This window comes from Bombus vancouverensis, chromosome 5 (assembly GCF_051014615.1).
Source record: "Bombus vancouverensis nearcticus chromosome 5, iyBomVanc1_principal, whole genome shotgun sequence".
NCBI classification, from domain to species: Eukaryota; Metazoa; Arthropoda; class Insecta; order Hymenoptera; family Apidae; genus Bombus; species Bombus vancouverensis.
Genome location: NC_134915.1, coordinates 14,666,403 through 14,692,502, shown reverse-complemented (window position 1 = coordinate 14,692,502; position 26,100 = coordinate 14,666,403). Strand labels below are relative to the sequence as shown.

Below are 26,100 nucleotides of genomic sequence, written 5' to 3'. Positions count from 1 at the left end.
CCCTTACGTGTAACTGATACGATCGATTGAATTATTTTGTAGTTGCACTGCTGAACGTATTTACGCTAATTATAAGCGGTACCGAGGAGAAGTTATCTGACCGCGTGATGCGTCAACGTTTCTCCAACGACTTGTCGAAATTACAGAACGTCGAGTGTGCAAGTTTTTGTGGATAAAAATTGGTAGAGCGTGCGGAGAACCTAAAAGGGACGTAGTTCGATTGAAATTAACATTTCCACGGCACGAACTGCGATGGCATTATTCGATTACGTGGTGTATTATTTCTGTGTTCCGCAGAGTTAGTTATCGACGGCCGTACGTGATAACGATCAACGAAAGAAAGAAATTCTCAGGCCAACTGATAAGAAACTGAAGGAACATCGAAAGGTCTATTGGCATACCTAGAATCTATGTGAACAGAAAAAAGTGAAACAAGTTAGTATCTAATTGAGAGAAACACATCGACGACTACGTTTTAACAGTTTATCCTGCTTTGGTGTGCTTTGAAAACGTGATCGCTGGTGCACTGTATACACGTGACGCACACACGAATCGTGATCGAGAACCTCCATTTACAGAAATTCGTATAGCTGCCTAAGTTTCGGTGCCCTGCGTGTTCTCTGTGTTCTAAAAGAAAAGCACATTCATTCATTCGTTATTGATAAGCGAGCATTCCAGGACCGCAGTGATGTGCGAAAGGAGCACTGCCAGTCGAAGGATAAGATCCGATTCGACGATGCAACCGTTAGACCGGCGCGTTTCCCGACGAAAAAGCACTTGGACGACACGTTATTGCATTCGATGGAGCCAATTTTTCACTCTACGCGGTCTTATATTATCTTTTTCTTTGATCGATGTCTTCACTGTCCTTTAATCTTCGTGATATCCTCAATCCTCTCATTTATCAACACTCGTCTCTCATTTCAGCTCGTAATTACTTATCTATAGCAAGCTCTATCTTTTTATTCATTTTTTTTTTTTACTCGACGATTGCTGTGTAATTCACTGGATGGAATTCATTTGCAAAGTTCTTATCGATCTTTCTTTTTGTTAAACAACGTTAGAAAGGATAGAAGCCAATATAACGTAAAAAGATCGTGTTATGATGAGAGGATTAGTGTTCTCAATGACTCTATCGTCTTCGGCTCATCGAACTTCCAATGTTTGTACACTGCTATTTACAAATTACCACGATTACTTACAAATGTGTGTTGCAATCAATTACACACACGTGTTACATCGTACGTAGCAACGAACGTTCGACGATAGCTTTCAGAAGAATCGTTAATTCGCGGAGAAATAAAAATCCGAAGAGTTACAAGTTCGATGAATCGAGGATACGCAATTGTTAAAGGATTATTGAATTCGAATAGCGTGGACGAGTAAAGGGGAAAGCGAACATCAAGGGAAGTTAATGTCGTTTCTTTCGGGCTCCGCAGATCGTCGGTTCACTCGCGAACTAAATGAAGGAAAAAAAAAAAGAAAAAAAAATCAATCGCGTAGATTTTATCTGCCGAGAGGCGGTATGAACGGTAAAACTCTCGGAAAGAATTTGTCGGGAAAACACGCGACCAAGTAGAGTTAAAGTCGAAAGTTGCGCAAACCTTTATTCGGAACCTCTATACCTCACAGTATCAAATTATTCTTCTATATCACGATATTTCTCTTATGTTTCGTTATCTTACTATATTTTGCACGTAACTAGAAGACGTTTAAAAAAAAACAATATTCACAATATTTTATATAAACTGTATACATATGTATATATATGTTTATTGGTCTACATGAAGTAACAGATTGCAAAATCGTGCACTTTTTATCTGAAGATTTTTACGGTAACTTTATCAGCACTGGTAGGTATAGATGCGTTTGTATAAAGAAGAACTCTGTATTGTAGTAGCATTTCTGTTAATTTTGTATGTATCGTACCGAGCAAGGTTGACCATTCTTTCCGTGAACGTACATGTTTCGTACAATTTTGTATTAAAAATATGTAAGCGGAGAAACCGTTTTTACGGAGAAAGTTAAGAACGAAGAAAATAAATGGTGACCAAGCTCCGTATTCTAACATACGCGATATTGTTTCAATGTGTTGTCACCGAGTAAATATTATAATTTCCGCAAACGAGGCTATTCGAAACATTGGCGAGAAAGATTCGTAAAGGAATGAAATATCCCATCGAAATTTAAGCCACATACAAAACTGTTGAGGGGAATATTTACTCGTTTTGTGTTCGTGCCAGACCTGATTTCGAGATTCTAGCAGCAATTTCGCTGACACGGATAAGAAGGTAGACACAACTCTACGGGATACCGGATCAATTTGTCACCGGTATCCCGTAAAAAAGAAAAGAAGAAGGAAAAATCAAGCAGACACACATAGATAAAAAGCTGCACATCGAGCGGATTTGGTCTCTTTTCTTTTCTTTCCTTTCGGCGCTCGACGTGCTTTCTTTTCTCACGAAAGACCAAATAGAAAAAAGAAAAAAAAAGAAAAAGAAAAGGAAAAATGGAAAAATTGTTTCACACTAGGCGTGCTTGGGTACATCGTGTCATTCTGCCATTGTAGACGTATCGTTGCAAATTTATTACTTCACTAGGGCACGGCGGTGTGAAAAGACAAACTTGTGCCGTGGCTATTCGACACCAACGAGATTACATCGATTCCAAACAAGAACGATATCATTGGATGCACATTCGTTCAAATAGATATTACATCGAAGAAAAAGCAGCGGTTATACTTGATGCATACATGTATGGTAGATAGTAAATGAATAGAAAAAAAAAGATAAAAAATAAGTCTTGAGATAAGAGGAACGGTGAGTGTGCTCGATATAAATATACAACACCTTTGTTTTTTTTTTTTAAATGCTTTCACACACACACACGGGTAACTTTTATATTTAGAGAATATGCGTCAGTCTTGTACAACGCTTTGTATGTTAACACAATGGCAGTTGTTTTTGCGAAAACGATACTTTACACTAACATTAACTTACGGTATTGGTTTATGTTTTATAACTTATTTACATACACATATATGCATATACACATACAGGGTTTCTTTTTTAACACGTTACATATTATCTGTATTGAGTGAATAACATATAGTGATAATAAATATTTGGAAAATATTTTTTTCATAGTGAATTCCTAAATGACTACTAAAATGTATCAAATGGAATTATATATTTGATTTTTGTCATTATATTGTTGAACATATTAAAATGAATTTCGTAAACATAAAATGTACGTATTTTTATTTAAAATTAACAAAGTTGATAAACATAGAACGTTGCTTGAAAATAATTACTAGAGCAGTAGTTCATGAAAATCAATTAAACTAAAGCTATTAATTGGATTCTGCAAAAGAACGAAATATTGCTTGAACATGTATTAAAAAAAAATATAGTCTTTCAAGTTTAGCATATATAAATTATACTATCGTATATTAATGTGTTTAATCCTCATTGATTTTATTAGACCGGGGATAAAGTGAGAAATGTTTTCAACGTGCTGTGTTTGTACGTATATACACTGTTCAAAAATAAACTGAGCGAAAAAGACAAGTATTATTACTTCCAGTATCATAAACTAAATTACTTTGCGAATAGAAGTATCATTTTCAGTTTGATAAAAAGAAAGTATACAATTTCATTAAAAAAAAAAAAAAAACAAAGCTACGTTAGCTTCGTAACGCGATGGAAAATGATATTTTCAAAATGTTCATTATCGTCAAACATTGTCCAATCGACACAGATAAATTTCAATTCGTAACTTCTTTCTGTTACATTGATTTCTTGCAAAAGGTTGGAAAAAAATCGTTCGAAATATTAGTATGAACACTCTGTAGGTATACATACATATATTATTTGTTATATGTAAAACAGTATCTTTTTTATTGAAATTAACTGACAAAGTATCTGTGAAAAGACTCTTCGTAACAGTAAACAGAACAGCGAATGGGACGATATATGTCTTGAAAGTATAAGATATACATATCATCCTTGGGTCTGATTAAAATCAGACTCTACTACTAGTTTGCATCCAATGTGACCGCACTGACATTCTGATAGTCGTGCCTTTAGTAGCCATGTGCGGATACTAAAAATTTACGAACGATTCTATCCTTACAGACGGGCTCGAATTTCCTTTTTATCGGATTTAACATAGGTGTTAAGGCTATATATTTAACTTTTTTCTACGTTAGATACATTGTTTAATTAATGGAATAATTAAATATTATTTAACAACGAGTACAGACGCATATCATAACGAAAGCGTCATAAACAAACTTTTACGTAGCAATCGATCAACTTCAATTTATAGCAAACAATTAATTTGTATTTGTCAATTTATATCGAGGTATAAATTTAGAATTTGAAAATTATTAAAAAGAAAAATTATACGAATAGGTATACAATCTGATTGTATAAGATTTACCATTTGCTTCTAAACAAACTATCAATTTTCATTACCTTTATATTCGAGACACATTAGAAAATATATTGGAAAATGTAGGAAATACAAGTATGAAATTCTAAAATCATCAAAGAAGAAGAATTTTCTAAACAGATGTGTACAATGATTTTATTGCCTTTTTTGCGTTTTTTACTTACTCTATCAGCTGCTTATTTTTGAAAGAGATGTTATTACGATTATATTACACTCGGCGACGCTATGGTTTCAGTAAACTACGAAACTCATTTCAAACGCAAATTGCTATCAGAAAGCGATAGGAAGCGAAGAGATTGTGCAAATAAACAGAAACTCATATCCGTTGAGAATAATCGTTAAACACGAAACACATTGTAGATATCTCGAAATGATCATTTGAATTAGGTATATTACGTTCATCTGGTTAAGTTTATCTTATTATTTTTGAATTAATATATCGCATATTTATGCAGGGTGTCGCGTTATGTTATCATTCCGACGATAAAATCTTTAATTCGAGAAAACTGTCGCGAAAAACTTGTGCAGTATTTAAAGGCGCAAAAGTGCGCACAGAGTTCGTAATACACAAAAATATAAAAATAGAATATGTAAATAAACTACTTAAAACTTGATTTAAAAACAGAGATAAACTACTTAAATTTCATTTCTTTAGAAATTTTCATAGTAAAACCCTCTACATAAATACAATTTGCTTGTTCAATTCAAAGTGAAGAACGAAATAATACAAATGCTACATGTTCTGAAACATTTCTTCGAACAAAATGTAATTCCAAAGATAATTGCGAAACGTGGGAAGATTTATAATGGAGCACGCTGTATTTTCTCCGCGTGAAACGCAACTCGCGAATAAGATTAAAAATTACAAATTCTCAATAAAAAATAATCAAAGAATTCGCCGCTCCACTCGAAACAGGAAACTAGACAAAATCGGTTGAAAGCTGTCATAAAATTACACGTCTAAAGTATTTCGAACATTTTCCCAATACAAAATATATTCGAGGGATAATTACGCTGGAAATCTATAGACAGACTTGGTTCCTCCAGATTAACGTAGGGATCAAATTCCATCAAAAAAAATTATCCCCAACTTTGCTTACTCCGTTCAAAACGTAACACCAACGATTCACAAAGAACATGACTGTCAACGAACATGAGTGACACCGTTTTGCTAAGATCCAACGAAAATCGAGCCCAGTCCGATCGCGGTAACATGAAACGCCCGTGCAAGCCTAGTCTTCAGGCGCGCGCGCGCGCACACACACACGCACAAAATAAAAGGAAACACATAGGAAAATCATACATCATAACGAGGACTGTATAAAAGGTATGACGACGTGACTTACGCTAGGTGTGGTATTGCCTTGGTTCACGTGCTGGGCTGGTACATCGTCGTGAAAGTAATCGTCGTTCTGAGTTCCGGGTACGCTCTGAGCAAAGTCCAGGAGACGACGATTCGGGCTGTCCGGTGTGGTCGGCAGATCGTTAGGCAAATTTGGGAAGCAGGACGAGGCGCTGCGCCGATGTCGCGAGAGACTGTAATGCTCATAGTTACGATAACAGCCTGGCCCGGTCTGGGCAGGACCGCGTCCGCACGCGGATTCTCCCTCGGTGCTGTTACCATCCACGCCGGACATATTGTGACCTGGAAACAGGTTCCGCGTCCGTTCTGTCTTTCACAATGCCGTAATCGGTAATCAACCTTGACGCAAGAATAGGCGAGGATTCGCTCCAACTTTTGCACTCGTCCTCGACAACGTACTCCAATAGAGAAAAAGAGAGAAAGAAAAAGAAAAGAAGGGAGAGAAGAGGACAGATAGACAGATAGATATGTATAGAAGGTGTGGAAGAAAAGAGGCATGCAGCGATATTTTTTCGATGAACGACGCTTTTTTTTGCTTTAACAAGTAGGCTTGGCTCGATTGTATACGAATAATGGGAAATAAATGTTTCGGCTTGGTCCGGCGTGGTAGGCTGGTCGTTAGGTGGATCAGGAGCATAGCAGGACAAGTATATGGCAAATCATAGATACCAGCGTATTAGCGAGCTTTGCGTAGCACGATTACGAAGAGAATTTTATCCCAGTTGCAATTTATGTACAGCATATTTTCTCTGATTGACGTGATTCCTTACGCCGAACGTTTAGGTATTCGTTGATGAGATATGCATTTGACGCGACTTTGAAAGCAAAAGTAAGACGATTCTTGGCGTGATCTTGTACTTTGATACTCTTTTGTGATTGGTACGTCTTGTTTATACGTTGATTTCAATAGAATGAATTTTGAAAGCAAATGTAAGACGATCGTTGGATACTTTTCGATACCCAATTATCAAAATTCAAGTTTCTGTTCTTTCGGGGAAAGTATTACAACGTCTTGATCGATTATTGTGATTAGCTTTCACGATCGAATGACACATTCATACTACATGTGACGTGTGGTAATTTTTTTTTTTGCTTATTACAAGTAATGAACTAGAACATGAGCAGCTTTTCATTTTCATTCACTTTAATTTCATTTTTGTTCGTTATATTAGCTATAGTGCTTATACGTTTCGTTCAGAAGGATATAATTCTCATCTGGAAAACTGAATTCTGATAATTGGTGAAAATGATCGGTCACTTCGAATAATTTACAAAATTTTCATATTATACCATATGTATAATTTACGAACAAAAGATTGATCTTCGTCTTAATCGATTCCTCACCCGAGATCTCTTTCTAAAAATCATCTTAATTTTGATTCAAAGATTTAACTGCAATTTAAAAAGATCTTTACTTTAAATGTTCAAATGTACCATTTTGAGAATATTTTGTACATAAATGTGTTCCATGGTATCATCAGTGTTCTGATGTATTTATTCCCAATCGTATCTAAGATCAATATTATTTCATGAATATAAAACAATTTTAATTACAGAAAGAACAAATAATTAAATAAATATATATATACACTTGTATTTTTTGTTGATATCAAACAAACATACTTGCTAAAAATAAAATTCTTATCAACGTTCGAAATATAAATCATCGACAAAGGTAATATCGATATAAACGATATCAATAAATTTTAATAGTGTTTGCTCACCATCCACGCCGGACATCTAACGATTTGGCAAGAGGCTCGATGTCCAGTTCGTGCGTTTTCTCGCACCTTGATAAGTTTATCAATTATGGCGCAGGTGCGATAACAAAAAAAGATGACTGATCGTGCTTAGTGTGTCAGGTGTTAGTTATCACTAGAACTCCGAATACGGTCATTTTAATACCTATTTTCATACTTTTTTTTTGCCACGGAATATTGATGTTCAATAGGTTTGTTAAAATATTGCAGATACAAAGATTTTGTAACTGCACTTCTTAGGAAATTCTGCAAGATAATATGATAAAAATAATAAAAAATAATATTATGTAATTGTAAGATGTAATTGTGCAAAAGAAATGATATATATTTTTGAAATTCTGAGTTTGCATGAAATACGATAATATAAAAATAAATTATTTCCTTTACGTAGGGTGTCCCAGGCTTTTTCCACGAAACTGTGCCAATATATTTTATGAATATAAATAAGTTCATATACAAAGGCTGCGAAAAATATTGCTACACCGGTCTATTTATCACAGCATATACGTACTAGTTAATTATGTCCAAGTATATTAAATTTCGCATCGTTTGGTGGTACCTTCGCACGACTGTAGAAGTTTTATGCTGCGAAAATGAAATATATACAATCTCATAAAAGAATCGTTTTCGATAGCGAATACATTTTGTAGCCACCGTAAATACTCCAATAAAAAGTTATAACAAAAATACGAGATATAACTTCTCATTCGATGGAATATCAATGAACAGATCGATGTTGTACACATTTCCATTAACTCCATTTTAAAAGATTTTCCGTTCTCATAAATACAGGGTTGAGATCTGCGAGAAATTGAATATACTATATTATAAATTTCTCGTTAATTTCCTAGGCTCGTATAAATGTTTCATTAGAGACTTATATAAAAAATATAGGTAACGAGAAATTTATTTCGTATTCGATATAACGGTTCAACGAAGATTAACCTTCGACCCTCAAGATCGCTCGAGATCTCATCACGTCATGCCATCGGACCTTCACTCCTGGAGAAGAAAGTTCTCTCAACAAGAATTGATACTTATCAGAAATTACTACAAGGCAGAGGTTTTTAATCTTTTCATAAATGCATATCATCAGCAATAAAATTTCAGTATCACCAAGAAAAGAATATCTCGCATGATTACTTTCGATGACGATGAAATTTGTATACTGTACGTTGTACAAATACAGTGGAGTCTCGGTTATTCGAGTCTCGTTTAACCAAAGTTCCGTATTATCCGAGGTGCTTCAAAACTTTACAGTAACTTCGTCTTTTTCGAAATTTTAACACGAAGAGCTTTTAAGAGCACGAATTTAATATTTCGTAATTAATTAATCCTAGATACATGTACAACATAACGCTATCAAAATGTTTTCTATGTATCTTATCATACGAGCTGCGGACACTAATAGACTTTTCCGTTTTATCCGAGTTTTCGATTACCCGAGGTAGACCATGTCCACGTCACATCGGATAATCGAGATTCTATAATTCACGTAACCCTCTCACGTACTACCAGTGGTACGTGTACCATTCATCGAAATTAAAGAGAAGCTGTGGGAAATTTTTAATGTAATAAATTCAATTTCTAATAGACGTGAATCCTGTATTTAAGTCTGGTAAATATTTTAAAATAGAACTGTCGAAAAATCAATATTCTCTACTTCGTTGTACATTTTAAATTTAAAGATACGAAAATCCACGTGAGATGCAAAAATATATAGAATATAGAGTATTCGTTACAATATTCAGTGGATAAAACTAATTTCCGCTTAAATTCCATCTGTTTAATAGCGTTGATAAAAATATTAATTTGTATAAGTATCCACAATCAAGCATTTCTGATCTTATATTTAGAGGATATTTTTTTTTTCTTATTTCTACTCACAGAATATTCTCGCACCAGTCTTATGAAAAAACTTGTGATCACCCTATATATTCGATCAATTCAATGATATTCATTCGCAAAGTATAGAATTTTAAATAAAATACACGCGTCGATCGTATCAATCGGAAATATTCCGTGTAAAACGACTGATTGTTCGTTCCTTGTAATTTCATAATACAATTCGATATTTCGATACGAGATAATTAATCGCTTATACAAGGGATAAAACCAATTAACACGAGCTCAATTCAACGAAACAGTATTTATTTCGTTGAAATTATGAAAACACTGTGTTTGATGAAAACGATCGCCGTCGGTGTTCTACGTGGATAGGATGATATCTCTCAGGGTTTTAGTGTTAATATAATTGATTAACCTTTCTGGGTGAAGAAGAAGCGAAGTCCTGATTCAGTCCGGCGTGGTAGGCTGCTTTCTTATCTATACGTAGGCCGTATATCGAGAAAGTAGCGGAAGCGAAACCAAAAATATATCGATAAAATAGCTCGTTACCATCCACGTCGGACATGTCGTGAGCTTAGGTAGGTGCAATTAGTTTGTCGGCATCGACCTTGGCATAGAGTCGGTGATGTTCGAATCTCGGGCAAGTGTGCCGGATAGTCGTTCCAAATGCGAGTGAGAGATCATTAGTTTGGAAGTTAAGTTTCGGTCTGTCCGGCGTGGTAGGTTGATCGTTAGGTTGACTGAGGAAGCAGCAGGAAAACGAGGCACCGCAACGACGCCACGAGGGACCGTAATGCTCATAGCTAGGATAACAGCCTGACCTGGTCTGGGCAGGGCTGCGTCCGTACACGGATTCCCCCTCCTTGCTGTTACCATCCACGCCGGACATATCGTGACCTGAAAACAGCCTCGGTATCCATTATGTTTTTCATTATGCCATCAATTCATCAACCTTGACGCAGGATTAGTGGGCTCATTTTCCAACATCTGTATGAGAATCGAGATTACACGAAACGCTAGTAGTCGAGATATGTGAATCGGATGGAATACGATTTAAGATGATTGTGTTTGCCATGTCGGCGTTCTCAGGAATCTACCAAGCAAAATCGATAGAGCAAAGGATTCCCAACCTGTAGGTCGCGACCTCCAACGAGTCGTTAAGTTTCCTTCGTGGATCGCTACGGTTATTTTCACTTGCAACTATTTTTCTGCAAAAATTTATTTATTTATGATTCGCGGTGTTTTGTTTATTTTAACGGGGTGTTTTATCAGTGATCATAACGCTACTTCTTAAAATCGATGGGAAGAAGAGACTTAAGGTCTTCATGCGGATATTCGGAACATGTTAAGGGAGCATTCTACTGCATATTTTCGCTTAGAGAATCGATCTTTTTGTGTTCCTAAACGTAAAGTAGTCTTGACTTAAGTTACGCGCAAAGGAAAAAGTAGACCAACGTGTATACGGGACTTTGTATGTGGAATTTTGTATATCTAGTGAAAGTTGAAAATGTTGAGATTTTTTTAATTACTGACTTTTTTGCTACTAGCTTCGATATAGACAAACTCATGTCGATCAAGAATTTTTTTGGTTTTTTTAATGTACAGGGATCAGCATAATGACCAGAATCATGAAGCTATGAAAAGATCGTTTTTTAAACGAATACGTTTGAGGATATACAGTGCTGTTAATTTTGATTATTTCTCTTTAAAAATGTTTTCAAATGTCGCTGAAACATGGACAAGTATGTGTACAAGGTAATTATATCGGTAAGACTATTTAATGATTTTTTTCTAAAAATACCAAAGAAAGTCTGTAAACCGTGTCTTACAGTAGAATATCTCCTTAAAGGTCCGCCCTATTATACGCATAATCTACTGCTCAGAAGTACGTGAACACTTGCTTATTTCTGACCTACATTACTATGATCGTGAGTTAAAGTGTCAAACATTATGAGACAATTTCGTTATATAAAAAGTTCACTATTCTCAATTTGTCTCGCCGTCAAGTTACAAATACGATAAAGTACAGGCTACATACATAGAGAAACTATCGTGATCAATTCCAGTAATAATATTAAAGATCAATTAACATTTCGACAAATCGCGTACTTAATTTTAATATACCGTTAATGAGGTTTTAAATAAACAATTTAAATTTCATGTAATACATTGCAACATTTGAGCATTTCTGGATAATTCTTTTAGGATATTCGCTGTTGTTAATTCGCAACCTGGTGCTTTCTTTACTAATTAACTCCATGAGAGTCTGTCTTAATTACAAATAAATTAATTAAAATGAAATATGATATACACATGTTGATTTCACAAGAACATAATAAGTATACTATCGATCGTTAGTTTGTCGTTAATTCATATATTTTAGTAGCATTGGTATACCGTTAATAAAAATCGATCAAAGTGTCCACATATTTAAGACCAGAAGGTTTATCAAACACTCTGTGTTATTCTAATTCTACGCTATGGCAAGACCATAATTTCCTTTTTTCTTCAATTTCGACCACGGTAGACCTTGACTCGCTCCCTGAAAATTATTAACAGTATAAATACATTGATTCTAATGAGAAGGGGTCGCGACTCGCAAGAGGTTGGGAAACACTGCGATAGAGAATGAAAATAACACGATCGATGAATGACAATAGTTTTGTTCTGTGTCCTCCCATGATTCATGAATATTTATGAATATGGTGCAGTTTACATTTAATGAGAAAGTCAATAAAAAGGGTGGTCAGTGTTTCTCTAGCAGTGTGGTCTCTCTTTACCTTGCTCCTGCGCCAGAACTGATAAATTCATCATTCTTGCGTCAGGGTTGATAAATTGTTAACGTTTCGTTACGATAAAACTTGCGATTTTCCATTTTTCGGGTATCGCACACGTGCGTTAGTATTAGTATATTTATGATCGGAGTAAAACGAATGAGAAGAACACCGTTAATGGGCGTAGAGAGTGACAAGGTCCCGCTCAGTATCACTCTGGAGTACGATCGCGCCTTGTTAACTGGAATAATGTTGACATCGCTATTTTCCATTCTAAACGGCACTGAACTGTTTCTAATTGGTTTCCTTTTCGTTAAATCCCTGGACATATTTGAGATTCGTCGCAATAAAAGTTAGCGAAAGATACAAGGAATTCCAGTTAAGCAGGTGAAACTTTTGAGATCTACGTGTGCGCAACGAAGGTATGCGACGATGTACAAAGAATATTAGGGAACAACGAAAAAAAAAAAAAAAACGAAAACCTTCAGTAGCACGAGAGAAAACGATCCGGTTAGACCGTTAATTGGCAAACAGCAAGCCGTAGTCGTAGCCAAGTTTTCCCGACTATAGCGCGAAAACGTTGATCTCGTGATGGTGAAGCACATATACTCGAGATATGATACGTTTCAACGATATACCAATCTTCAATGTTTCAATCTGTCGACCTTCCGGTAAAAAATTATATTTTATATACTTATTGTATTATATTGTATATATTGTATATATCTTATCTTATACATTAATAACTTGTATCATTATATAAGGTTTGATGCACTGAAAGCACAACCGGAAGAGAATGATTTCGTATGAAAAAGAGGTCGAAAAAATAGAACAAAATTTGCCTACACGACATTTCGTTCTCGAGAAATAATTAAGTATAAATATTTGCCTAGTACGTTTGCACTCAACTATCTACCTTTTCATATGTGTTTTCTTGAACCCAATCATTTCAGGCCTTAATTAGTAAATTCTGATAATTGTTTGTAGAAAAAACAAAGTTGTCTGAGGGAAAAACCATCCTTCTTTCGTTAATATTATTTTTAAAAGCTATGGCTAATGAAAGAGGATTTTCCTATTATTTAATTGGCGATTCATCGAAATACATTCAACTACAGTACCTAGAAAAGTAGTAGATAAATTCATAAAAGCAGAAAGATAAAACTAACAAATTAACTAACATGCTATACTAAAAAACCTCATCAAAAGTATGGAAGTGCATATAAAATTACCAATAAACATAGTGGAAACATCGGAAACGTAGTAGTAGAAATTTCTTAGCAATGAAAATATTTCGACTTCCATTTCAGGTTGTTATATTTATTAGACATAACTAAAATTGTATTTTTGCGATAATATTTATCATCCCCATTAAACCACCATAATGTTGTATGTCCAAAAGCTTACTTGTACACCACAAATACGCTGCATAAGGTACGTTTATGCTAAAATTCTTCGCCTTAAGTTTATACGAGTATCGTTTCAATTGAGTACCGAGCACCAATATAAAACATTAATAAAATACCATTTTCGCAATCGATCATCGTCAACTACTCCTATAAAGTAAATTTATTCTAGTGTTCTTTGCCTTAAAATATATACGAGTACCATATCGAGCGAGTACATATATTTATAAAACGTCAACAGAGTAGCATTTCTGCAATCAATCATCCTCATTCGTATCATCTTATTCTGATTTATTATTAAATATATTATACCTATTCCCTGCAATTTACTTATGCACCAACTATTACTATCAAGTAAATTTACTCTAGTTATTCTAATTTTCTTTATTCCGATATTCTTTACCGTTAGATCGTATCATTCGATTCTCAGAAGATCGGTGTATTTTCAGAGCGTATCATATAACTCGAGTAGTAAGTGTGTATATCCTCCTCGTGGTCCGTCGCTTACCAGTATCGACGATGACATCGATGAGATCCATGCTTTTGGCGAAGGCATCCCTCAGGTTGATGTGATGGAACGAAACGATGCTGCCCTCCCTCTTTGCCCTTTCAAGAGCCTCTCGCCTCTTGAGGGCTTTCTCCCGTCTCATCTGGTTCTTGTAGAACTCGGCGAAATTGTTAACGATAATGGGAATGGGCAACGCGATTACCAGGACACCACATATACAACACACACTGCCGATCACCTTGCCGAGCGGGGTCGTGGGGTAGATGTCGCCGTATCCGACGGTGGTCATCGTGATGCCCGCCCACCAAAAGGTTTCTGGAATGCTTATGAATTTGGTCCCGGGCTCCTCCTTCTCAGCGAAGTAGGCAAGACTCGAGAATATAAGGACGCCCATCGCCAGGAAGAGCATCAGCAGGCCCAGCTCCTTGTACGAGTTACGCAAGGTGAAGCCAAGGCTCTGCAGCCCGGTCGAGTGGCGGGCCAGCTTCAGGATCCTCAGGATCCGCATTATACGAAAGATTTGCACTACCCTGCGCACGTCCTGGAACTGGTCGGTCGCGTTCTTGTTCGTCTCGACCAGGAACAGAGATACGTAGTACGGCAGTATTGCCAACAGGTCGATCACATTTAGACCACCCTTGAAGAACTTCCACTTGTCCGGCGAGGCACTGAACCTAAGCATGTACTCGAGGGTAAACCATGTGATGCACACAGCCTCCACCATGGCGAGCTGCGGATTGTCTTGAAAGTTCCCCTTCTCATCATTCACTTGCATACTAGGAATGGTGTTGAGAGTTAGTGCGATCGTCGAAAGCACAATAAAGAGTATTGATATCACAGCTATCACCTGGAAAACCGACGGATCAACCGGTCAAATACCGACATCGTCAGATCGCTTCATCTCCTACTATTCTTGCTGCGATTAAACTAAAATTACCGCACCTTTTCTAGAACTTTCCCCGGTCGACTGGCTATCGTATATATTTCTTTCTTTTCTTTTTTTCTACAATTGAACGTTTCTGTTTCGTGTGATTTATTATATTTTCCATGTGTAATTTGAACGCAACGTAGTGGAATGACAAAATTGAAAATAGTAACAGTTCCTATATCGTTATCGTAACAGGAAATAGCCAATGAAGCAGACTTCGGTAGACGAACGTGAAGAACGGAAGAAGAAAAACTCCGTGTAGTCCGTGATTGCGTTACCGTGTTTACCATATTTATGATACTTTTTCTTTTTTCTTATTATCGCACGAAAGTCGACAAAAAGCTGGATCAGAAATAAGAATTCCAACCGTCAACCGGAAATACGTATCTCTTCACAACGTCCAGACTCGGATATAACATGGAAATACTTCTCAACATGTGAGTTATCGGTGAAATACGAAGAAAAATATAATAGTTTTATTTATAGCCTGCTTTTTTTTATAAGCAACAACAACTACCAAAAAACAGAGAAAATACCAAAAGCTCTCACTGCACGAAAGCGTTCAAAAATATGTACCAAATTATACACCAAATACAATAACAACATATTCGATCACTGACAAAATAGAAGGAAAGCGTAAGTAGTCTGTTTACATGTACGAAAAAATGTACAATACGAAGCAAGCAACAATTTGCGTACGTAAAGAAGCTTATTTTTCCAAATACAATGTTACCCTCGTATAGAACAACGACCGACGTGCCGTTACGATAAGAAGCGGGTTTTTATCGTTCGAATCTTCGATTCAACGCCACCGTTACTTCAATAACGAGATTTTTAAAAGAGACAGTAGTGCAAAAAGGGCCCCATTGTAGACGACTGTACGACCAAGGATAAAAAAGAATACGCTCGAAACGTTTGTCGTGGATCCTCCAAACGACTTCGAAACGATGCGTCGAGAAAATAAGGAAAAAAAGGATGGGGGAGGATGTAATGTGGACTGCTATAACGTTCTAAAGCATTTCCTGCGAAACTGAGGACTCGAATGAACCCAGTGAACAGAATCGCCGAAAACTGCCATAGAAACGTATAGATACCCAGATGTTTGCACCAAGGAGTATCTTCGTCGTTTGAAGGCAGTCTGCCCGACGTCGCTCGACTTATACAAGTTGTATTTTGTACATTGTTCGGCATGCGTATTTAACACATGTTTCATTTACTCCCTTCAAAACCCCGCTCCCTTTGGTCCACACCCTCAACCAAGCCTCGAAAACGAAAAAAAAAAAAATAAAAATAAAAGAAGAAGAGGAAGAGTAGATAAAATAAATGCCCGACCAACCGAAGCTAGTTCTCTCGTGTCCTATAATAACCTGCCACGCTAGTGCAATCGCTACAAAGCGAAATCAATTCGTTGCTTCGGGGAAATGTAGCAAAAATTACCGCGAGTCTGTTTAACTGAAATAAATATAGGCGCTCGCTTCGCATATTTATACTACGGGTAACACAAACTCGTACACTCGGAAGTAAAGCTTTACCATCGCGTTGTAAAGGATCGAACTTTTAATCAATTAACCCCTTGCGATCTCTACTTTCGTTTGCTTTTAACGTATAAAATCTGCTGGATCACGAGGCTCGGTGGAAATATTTGAATCAAAAATATGAAAGTATAAACAGTCGAATCGCGAACAATCTTCAAAAATAATTTACCGGGTATAAAGCAATTTTTGGAATAAATTATTCAACCTAACTCAGATCGCAAAAGATTAATCTTGTTATTGTTTTGTTATTACTTTATGAATATGTTACCTGGTATTATCTTGAAAATGGTAAAAAATAAATGTGACACTACGTTAGCGTAATTTGAAGAATCTATCGTCGTTTCTGTTTAGTAAAATGTCCGAAGTTGTTTGGCTTCCGAGTGTGTAAGACTTTGGTGCTAGTCGATAAAGCGAAAGGTGAAGAAGAAAAGGAAGTTACGAAAGGGTTGTTGTCACATCCGCAGCTTCTCATGCAATCAGCTGCGATGCTTTCCGCGAATACACCGATGAACTTCTGTTAGTCGTGGAGGAATTGGCGTACTCGTGAGTTTAGTCAAAAAGGTACGTAAAGAAATGAAAATAATCGACGAAGCTTGCGTTGGTGCAAGCTTGTGCGGAACACTCCTTGTGCAAGATATCGAAACTCTTTGCAGAAAGCTGTGTTATGCGATCTTTTTACAATATCGTTAAATGGATTAAGTATAGGGAAAAAAGGAAGAAAGAGAAGACTCGTAAAGTTGGAAGAAAGAGAAAGCTTACGGCATACATTTGTTGCAAAACTAATGTAATCTTGTAAAAATTTAAGAGAACTGATGCGCGTAAAAAAGCGGTCGATGAGAGATAATAAGCAATCTTTATGTTCTTCTAAGACCAATTATAGGTGGATCGTTGCCGAATTACTCACAGCTTTTGCTTACTCTCGCAATCGTGCTACGAAAATAATTCGTTCGAGATGACTATTGAACGCATTGACAAGTTTATAAAAAGAAATATTTAAACCGTACGATGAAATACTTTTACACGGCCGTCCATAAATATTTGGACATCTTGTACAATTTAATTAAAAGATTATTTCGTTATAGTTGTTGAAGTTTCAGTGCAAAATCATCTCTTTGCTGATAACATTTTACTTTTTGACACAACATTTATTTTTTAATAAATTTCAATGAAAACAGCGTGTCTTCCTTTAAAACTTCATGTTTATATATAATAAATAATTGACACTTCTATGCGACTAGAAATGTATATTTCAATCACTCTAAAACATCTAATATTAAATAGTCACTTAAAGTCATTAAATTCATGTGCTTACATAGGATCAATCTTCGTCTAAGTTCAGTTATTACTCTTTTATTTATACTAATTAACATTATCCAGTTTTTTCATTAATATCTATCAGCTGTATATGGTTGTTAAATATCATAGGCTAATACTGGATCAACGAATTTTTTTTAAGATATATTTTATAAATTTGTTCAATATGAACGTGCCCAAATATTTGCGAACGGTACCCCGGCTTTCTACAGTCAAACTTTGTCGATGTTTTACATATCTAATAAAATGAGAAAAATACTATAGTCAAACAAGTAACTATTAAACGTCGACTAATACGTAGCGTTAATATTTCATCGCTGTCATTTCTGCATTCACAGAAACAGTGAAACGACTACTTAACCACTGGTTATGTCGTGGATCTATTCCAGTTTGATATTAGAATAACGATAAGTCTATTAGTTATTTAACGGAATTTAGTCCTAATCACGATTCCTTTAATATTTCTACAGTATTTTAATGAAGATTCGTACGTTTATTAATTTTACGATTTTTCATTTATATACAAATTTTTCTTGCTTACACCAACAAAACATATAATGACAAAGTTTGAACTTCGAAATGAAAAATTTCAGCATAATCTTTTACAAATGTTTTAACATCTTTCTCCCTAGAGTATAGACGTTATCTCAAATTTTGAATACGCTAGATCGTAATCATCAACATTGGTATGTTGTAGAAATTATTATCATGCACGTGTTGCGGAGTATGTATTTTGTTTTCCAATTTTGGTAGACCCATACTGGTTAACATTTTAAAGCGCGCGTCATTTTCTAGAAGCAAAGCGGGGACAGATAGAAACTATCAATACTCGATGATACAATTTTTTCTTTTCTTCGAGTTGTACTTCGCTAAAAATACTTAAGCTCAAGTATATATATATATATAAATATATATATAAATGAAGCAATAAACTGTAGCGGTTCGGCGCAAACCATCGCTCGACATGTTATTTTCTTCGAAAAAATAAATAACTGACACTGCACAATTATGTTAAAACAGATAAACTTACGTTTCTTTGAGAAGAGACTGAAGTCTTTGATTGTTGTCTTTGATACTTAGTATGCACTCGTGTTATATAAATTAAAGTAATCTTACGTTACGTTCAAACCTTATAAGTGAAGCTGTTTAAAAAATAGAAATCTGTTATTGTAAAAATTGGGTTCCACAGCTTATAATATTAGTCAGAATATTATTTAATTTGATAAATATTAAGTAATAATATTATTTATAACTGATTCTTATTTCGCCAGGAAGCACAACCTTAATGAAGTAATTACCGAGTAGTTATTCTTGAATGCTATTTGATTTTATCTGCCTTGCATGCAGAAAATGACCTTCGACTTTACGCGTTAACTAGTACGTGCCCTTTGGATGTTTGTAAAATCAGATCTATGCGAATCTTTTAAAATTCTGCTGAAACCTTTTACTCTTTCAATAATTCTATTTCAAATCTTTTAAGTTTCGTTTAAAAATATACAAAATTAACATATATCAATATTGCAATTATCATTGCCGAAATTAAATACATAAATACAGGAAACATCCGTACCTATATCGACTGTATAATGAATAATCAATAGAACTAAAATAGTAGATACGCCTTAATCGACGAAAATAATTATCAAACATCATACCAACATGTTTCACACATGTATCAACTTAACAACTTTACTTACTCACACTGTGTTCTATTTTTTCAAATTTTCATTTATAATACATAAAGAGGAAAAAACAAAGTATACTTTAGTATATTTCCCATTAAGCGATAGAGGGTAAAAATTGCAAAGATTATAAAGTGAGATAAGGCATTAACCTGCCCCTGTCTCCTATTCAGATATAAAGTCATTTTGACTTATAAGTGTATCGATATATTACGAATAAATAAATAATATCATTAAACAAATCTACGTAAATGAAATACGATTCAACGAAGCTAATAAAATTTCAAAATTCGCATAGACCCGAATACAATGAAATCTCCATATAATCATGTATTTCTTAGTCGATTCATAACACGACCGTTACATCGTAAATAAACGACTTCGACAGAACAGATGATCGCATCATCTCGTCCTCGAATAAATTTCTTCCGCGCGAGACTTGCCTTATACTCGTGTGATTACTCAGTCACGTACAACGTACGTAGGAACTTTTTGAATAGGGAGATTGCACTGTATTATTCAAACGCAAAGGATTCGATATGGACAAAGAAACTAAGAATTGTGAGAAGACCCAATGTCTAACGTTGCCGATGACTATAACCATACACTTTCAGAAGTAGCTACAGTTATTGACCAACGGTCCCTTACGTGGTTTAAATATAGTGGAAAATCAATAGTTTCTGTAATATTGACGCATTGAGGAGAAATGTTTGGACGTACGGTAAGGAGTTCTCCAGGGAGTGACTCCTCCGCGGGACTTCTTCGACGAAGAGCGTTTCCGTTTCTTTCCATTAAAGCGGTTAACGTGACGTGCTGGGTACCGATAAGTCGGATAAAAGCAATGAAAATTATCATCGTGTCACATCGAACGTCCACATCTATGTAGCTACATGTGAATAGGATAACAGAGAGACACGAAAAATGATGTTACAGGATATAGGTATATATATACATATATGTATTATATATATGTATGGTACGTTCGTGTGAATAGAGAAAATCTTTGGTGACAATCTGGAGTCGGTGATAGGATAAAAGGTGCTATTTCAGTACCCCGCATAATACTGTTTCATCTTGGAGCAACAGTGTGTGCAATGTGTATTGTTTGTGGTGTATATGGCAAGTATTAATATGAGACAACATATTTGTAAAAAAAATTATGTCGCCTAAGTACCTCACAGATTCTCTTGCACAGTTGTTACACGTTATAGTTAGCTTGATAGTGCTACGAATTCAACGTGTACACGAAAAGAAATATCTACACTATGGTCTACGTGGTAATCCGTTTGTGATCTATCTAAAGATTAATTCAGTGTGCGCGCTAGCATGTTATATACTCTTTTGCTAATCCTACATCGTCTATGTATAACGTACACGTGCTTTTGTAACGAACATTGGTATTAGTTCTAATTGATTCTCTTTCTACGGTTATGTACGAATATATTTCTTTTCGAGCAACGTCAGATTCGTTACGTTAATGCTGGTCCATTCCATTTACGCTGAATGATTATGCATTTACATTAGCGACAATTACGTTCTTTTTCTTTTTATGGTAAATATATAAATATATATACATATATTATATACAGTATATATATGTATATATATATATTTCAATAAGCACATATCGAATTGAATTCGCTGGTAGCGAAATTACTATTGACATCTCACAGGGAGCGGTGTCGAGAAAGAATCTACGTGATACCTGGTAATCGCGTATTATGCACTCCCATTATCATCGAAGGGTCAAACATGATGATTCGTTTAAAAGTTTCATTTTAAAAGACGACAAATTTTTAAACTAAGAAGTAAAATATGCTAGATTATACAACAAATGAGATTAGTAATGATGCTGTTAACACCACCTAGAAATAAAATACACATTACATACATCGACACAACGACTGTTGAAAAAATTCGATTAATCTCCTCTATATTGGATATTAATTAAAACTCTGTTCTATTTTACATTTCAACCTTATATACGTATGTCTACGACTTATGTACGTATACATATGTGTGTATATACATTTCTATGTACATATGTATTATATATACACATATATACATACACATACACTTTACTGCAATCACATAAAACGTTATTAATATAGATAGCATAATTATAGTATATCGATATGGGAAGGTTCGTCTAATCGATACCTGGTAATTAATGAGTAATGATAATGCTCGATCAACGCACGTGATTTCGATCTGGCTTTGCTAGGGAAAAGCAAAATCGATTTTCCAATTTTTTATATTAGTATATTAGCAAGTGAAATCGATTAGCTAATAGTTAGCGATAAAGATTTATCAGTAATCTGTAAATATATACAAGTGTACTGTGTACAGCTTGAAACGGCATGAAATTATTGTTAATAAAGAACACAACATGCAAAGATTTCTATTTCTATTAGCTGATGTTTATTGATAATTTTATAGAAGAGGAGAAATGATTTACAAAGTGATCATTAGTTGTTTTCATTCGTACTACGTTTAACGTATCGTCGAAAGGACTAAGAAGGAAAAGTCCGTAACTTCCAGTCGTCCATTTTTATACAACTTTTAGAATATGTATTAGGCATTTTCCTTTTTACAAGTCATGATATTCAAAAGTTTTCGTGTTATGCGTTTTTGAAGTTGTTTACGTAACTTAGAGGTAAGTCAATGTTGTTACAACATTGAGATTCCTATGGTTTGTAAAGTAAAAGCACACGTTTAAATATATCTGCTCCGTACATATTTTCTCGTTCATCTTACACAGCGATACAGTTACCGAGCATTAAATTCATTCACTGGTGTAAGACAGTTATGAAAAAAATAAGTAGATTAGTTAATTATTCGTTAACTCTATAATATTTCGAAGAAGTATTCTCTTCGTTTCTCGAGGTAATTGATAACGTTGTATTAAAAAAATGAAAATTACGATAGTGTTTTATATTCTGAAATTTACCTAAATTGCTTATAATATATCTCATATTATAAAATTAATTTTTTTATTTACTATTAGCACCAACCACAAAAAATTATATTTAGTTATAGTTTGCCTATCATAGAACGAACTATGACCGTTTTTATAATGCTACGACAACTACGAGAACTTTAAAAATAAGTAAGTCAAAAACTTTTGAGTATCTGTCTCTATACGACGTGGAATAAGCTAACTACATATCTAAGAATTGCAAAAAATCGGTGACTCAAAATCGGGGCTCTGTTTCTGCAAGAAGTCAAACGGAACAACCATCGTCAGTCATTATATCATTATAGCTAGAGCCAGAATCCAAATCCGATCTTGTTGATTTACTATTTTAGTTGTAATTCTCTACAGCGATATCGGGTACAAAATCACATACGTCGCAAACGTTCTCACTACTCTTTCGTCTATATGAGAGCTACATCGAATCGATGCTCTACTATCAACTTAATAATACCTTTCTTCAAATTATGGCTCCAGCACAAACTGTAAACGTGGAGACAGTGTAAGTAAATTAGTGAACAAAATGTAAGACTATTCTCACATAATAACAAAGTATCATAACAAATTAATCGATTTTCCGATGTTAATCGAAATAAAAATCGATTTAATTGCTCAAACTGTTTGGCAATTTTTATTTTGCGCAAACAACTGAAAGGAATATAGTATCATTTTATTAGATATCTTGCAATTACGAAAAAAAAAGATCGATAAATCGTTTAAAACTATAACGATAATCGATAAACTGAAAAGAAGAAAATACCACTGAATCTGAATATTTGTTCAATTTAACATATCCCCAGTACACACGATGAAAAATTGATCTAATTAACTCTTGCTGCGAGCTTCCAATGAAATGCAGAAAGAGAAGTGGAAAATTTTGAATGTCCTATTAAAATTAGATTCATAGAACGAACCCGTAAAAGAATCTAGGACAAGATTACAAAGGACCATCCTCGAATATGGCAGCCCATCAATGCTAAACGACACATTGTTATTACGACAAAAGTTTGGCTCAAGCTCAAGATTCTTCTTCTCAGAATTCGATCTTGGAATACCTTCCCAATTTTTCTCCGGCGATTCATTCCGGAAACTTCCTTAACCCGATACACGTGCAATTATCGATCCGATTTATCATTTAATAACGGCAATAAGGCTCATACTAATGCACAAGAACACTTTTTTGACCATTGACAATATCACTCACCCTTGCAGCGATGGACGTGGTCGGTTTCTCCAATAGATCCCACAGCCACTTCTGATACTGCGCGCACTGTCCTTCACCGAATTCTTCCTCTTCCCTTTGCCTTAGCGACTCTGCCTCTTTCCTCATCTCCTCGTGCACGTGCTCCTTCCTCTGGTGGTACTTGTGCTGGCAACAACTCTCGAGATAGAGCTCGTCGACGCCCCAATACTCGAGATCGTCACTGAACGCCAATACGCACATCTCGTCGACGAGATGCAGCTTGCCGGTACGGTAGAAATTTAAGATGGAACTAAAGGACTTGGGATGGCGATCGAAGAAATACTCGTTGTCGATAAGGGAATAATCATCGCAAAGTTCGGTAATCGCCTCGTGGGTGTTGCAATCCTTCAGCCGGCCTAGACGCGTGTGGGGCAGCCTCTCGAGGGTACGCCATAGCACCTCGTGTTTAACCCCACCGACGTTGATCGAGACCCGTCGGTTAAGGGCCTTCGACCTCATGATCATAAACGGCTCAGGCGGTAGGGACGTCATCGACCTCGAGTAGGCACGCTGCTGCTGCATCTGCAGCGGCAGGGGCGGCGGCGGTGGCGGCGGCGGCGGCGGCGGCGGTGGCGGAGGCGGCGGTAGAGGCGGCGGTGGCAGGTTGACCGGCGCCACCGAACCGGTCGGTCCTACGGACGACGAAAACGGAGCATACCGAACCTCCTTGTTCATTCCACCACCTCCTCCTCCACCAGTTTTTCCTCCTCCGACAACAGCAATCCCTCCACCCGTCACTCCTCCGCCCATACTAACCCCTGACCCTACTACCACGTTTACTCCACCGCTTCCTACTGACCCAACGATACCGACTCCTCCAAGGGCTCCTCCTCCGCTACCGGTGCAGCTAGCGATCGACGCACCGGCTGCACCAGCCCGCTGCAACGTCGTCGTGCCGCCACCCTCGAACACGAAACCCTGGTCGGTGCCGATGTAGGGCACCGTGCACGACGACGACGACGATAGCACCGGGCCCGTGACCACGGCGCTCCCATTGCGTTCCCCGTCCGCCAGTGTTAAGACGTCTTCGAATCTCTTTTCACTTAGCATCAAATGTACCAGCCGATGATCACACCGACACGTCGGCTAAACGTAACGATCTCTCGCTTCTCTTTCCACGCGAACCTCTTCTTCTTCTTCCTCCTTTGTCCCGTTTGTATTCTTGCTGTTCCTGTTTCTCGTCGTCTTCGATTTCGTCTTCTTCCTCTCCTTCTCCTTCTTCGTCTTCTTCCTCCTCCTCCTCGTCCAGGTTACCCTTCTTGTGCTTCATCCGTACCTACGTCTGTGCCCTTCCGTTGGCTCGGTTAAACCGCGCCACGTCATAATCTGTACAGAAAAATTCGGAATTTTGAATTCATTTGGCGATGAACTATGATATGATTGGACTATGGATATCTATGCAAATTTATGTTTTTATGAACGATACTGGATAAATAGAACTCAAGTACGGTATTCAAAAAGAATTGCTGCAAGTGTTTGCTGTGCTTTATTTTACAATGCTGACAAAATTTCGAAAGCTTTCGTGTAATACGTATGAGCCGTTCACGGGCCAAGTTGGCCGGCCCCACTTTTTGAAATTTTTGAAATTTTAGTACCAACTTATTTCGCGTGTGATATTTATCTTGTACAATTTCTACAATTTTTTCCACTTTTTGCTTCACGACGTTAACCGATTCGGCAAATGAATAGCCTGTGTAATATATTTATAAAAATTTCCGAAGCGTTTAAATATTTTTATGAACCACTGTATGTTCCAAATGGAACGGATAAGAAGACAATGTAACTCATCCTAGTATTAGTACGTTTCAACTACAGTATTTCATAGTACATGCATAGTGTATATACATAGTATACAGTATAGGATGAATCACAACGATAAGAATAGTCACAATTCGTTTTAGATTCCTCTTACGACTGTATTTACTTGACGAAAAATCCGTAATAAGTATGTCGCATTAAAAAAATGATTTTTCAAGATATCAATGTTAATAAGATATCAATGACAATAAAAGTACAATATAAACATTGCATCTCTAAAATTATTTAAAAATCATACGTGTCGCTAATAGATATATAATTATCCTTATGTTTTATTTCTAATTTTGATATATAATTTGATATATTGTATTTCATTAATTTTTTTTTTTTGTGTCTACTTTATACTATTTTGTTTCTGAGGTAAGCTTATTACAAGAATATTATCTAGTTATAGTTTATATTATAGTTATTTTACAAATGCGACGGATAGTCTGAATATGAAGAAAGATCGCGGTATGGTGTGATAAGTGACAGAGCATGTTAATGTAAAAT

At 36.0% G+C, this 26,100-nt stretch overlaps 1 protein-coding gene across 8 annotated transcripts in view; it reads right to left on the bottom strand.

Annotated features, from left to right (window-relative positions):
- Positions 1-26,100, bottom strand: part of Shab (Shaker cognate b) — a 69,657-nt gene that overhangs the window by 33,175 nt on the left and 10,382 nt on the right. For all 8 annotated transcript variants that reach the window (XR_013058367.1, XR_013058368.1, XM_076618569.1 and 5 more), the window contains 3 exons: positions 23,752-25,116; positions 14,112-14,958; positions 5,802-6,100 (listed from right to left, as the gene is read on the bottom strand). Coding sequence is in view for 6 of the 8 variants with exons in the window: in XM_076618569.1 (XP_076474684.1) it covers positions 5,802-6,100; positions 14,112-14,958; positions 23,752-24,840 (2,235 nt within the window). In the remaining 2 variants the exon portion in view is untranslated. The remainder of the gene's footprint in view (positions 1-5,801; positions 6,101-14,111; positions 14,959-23,751; positions 25,117-26,100) is intronic.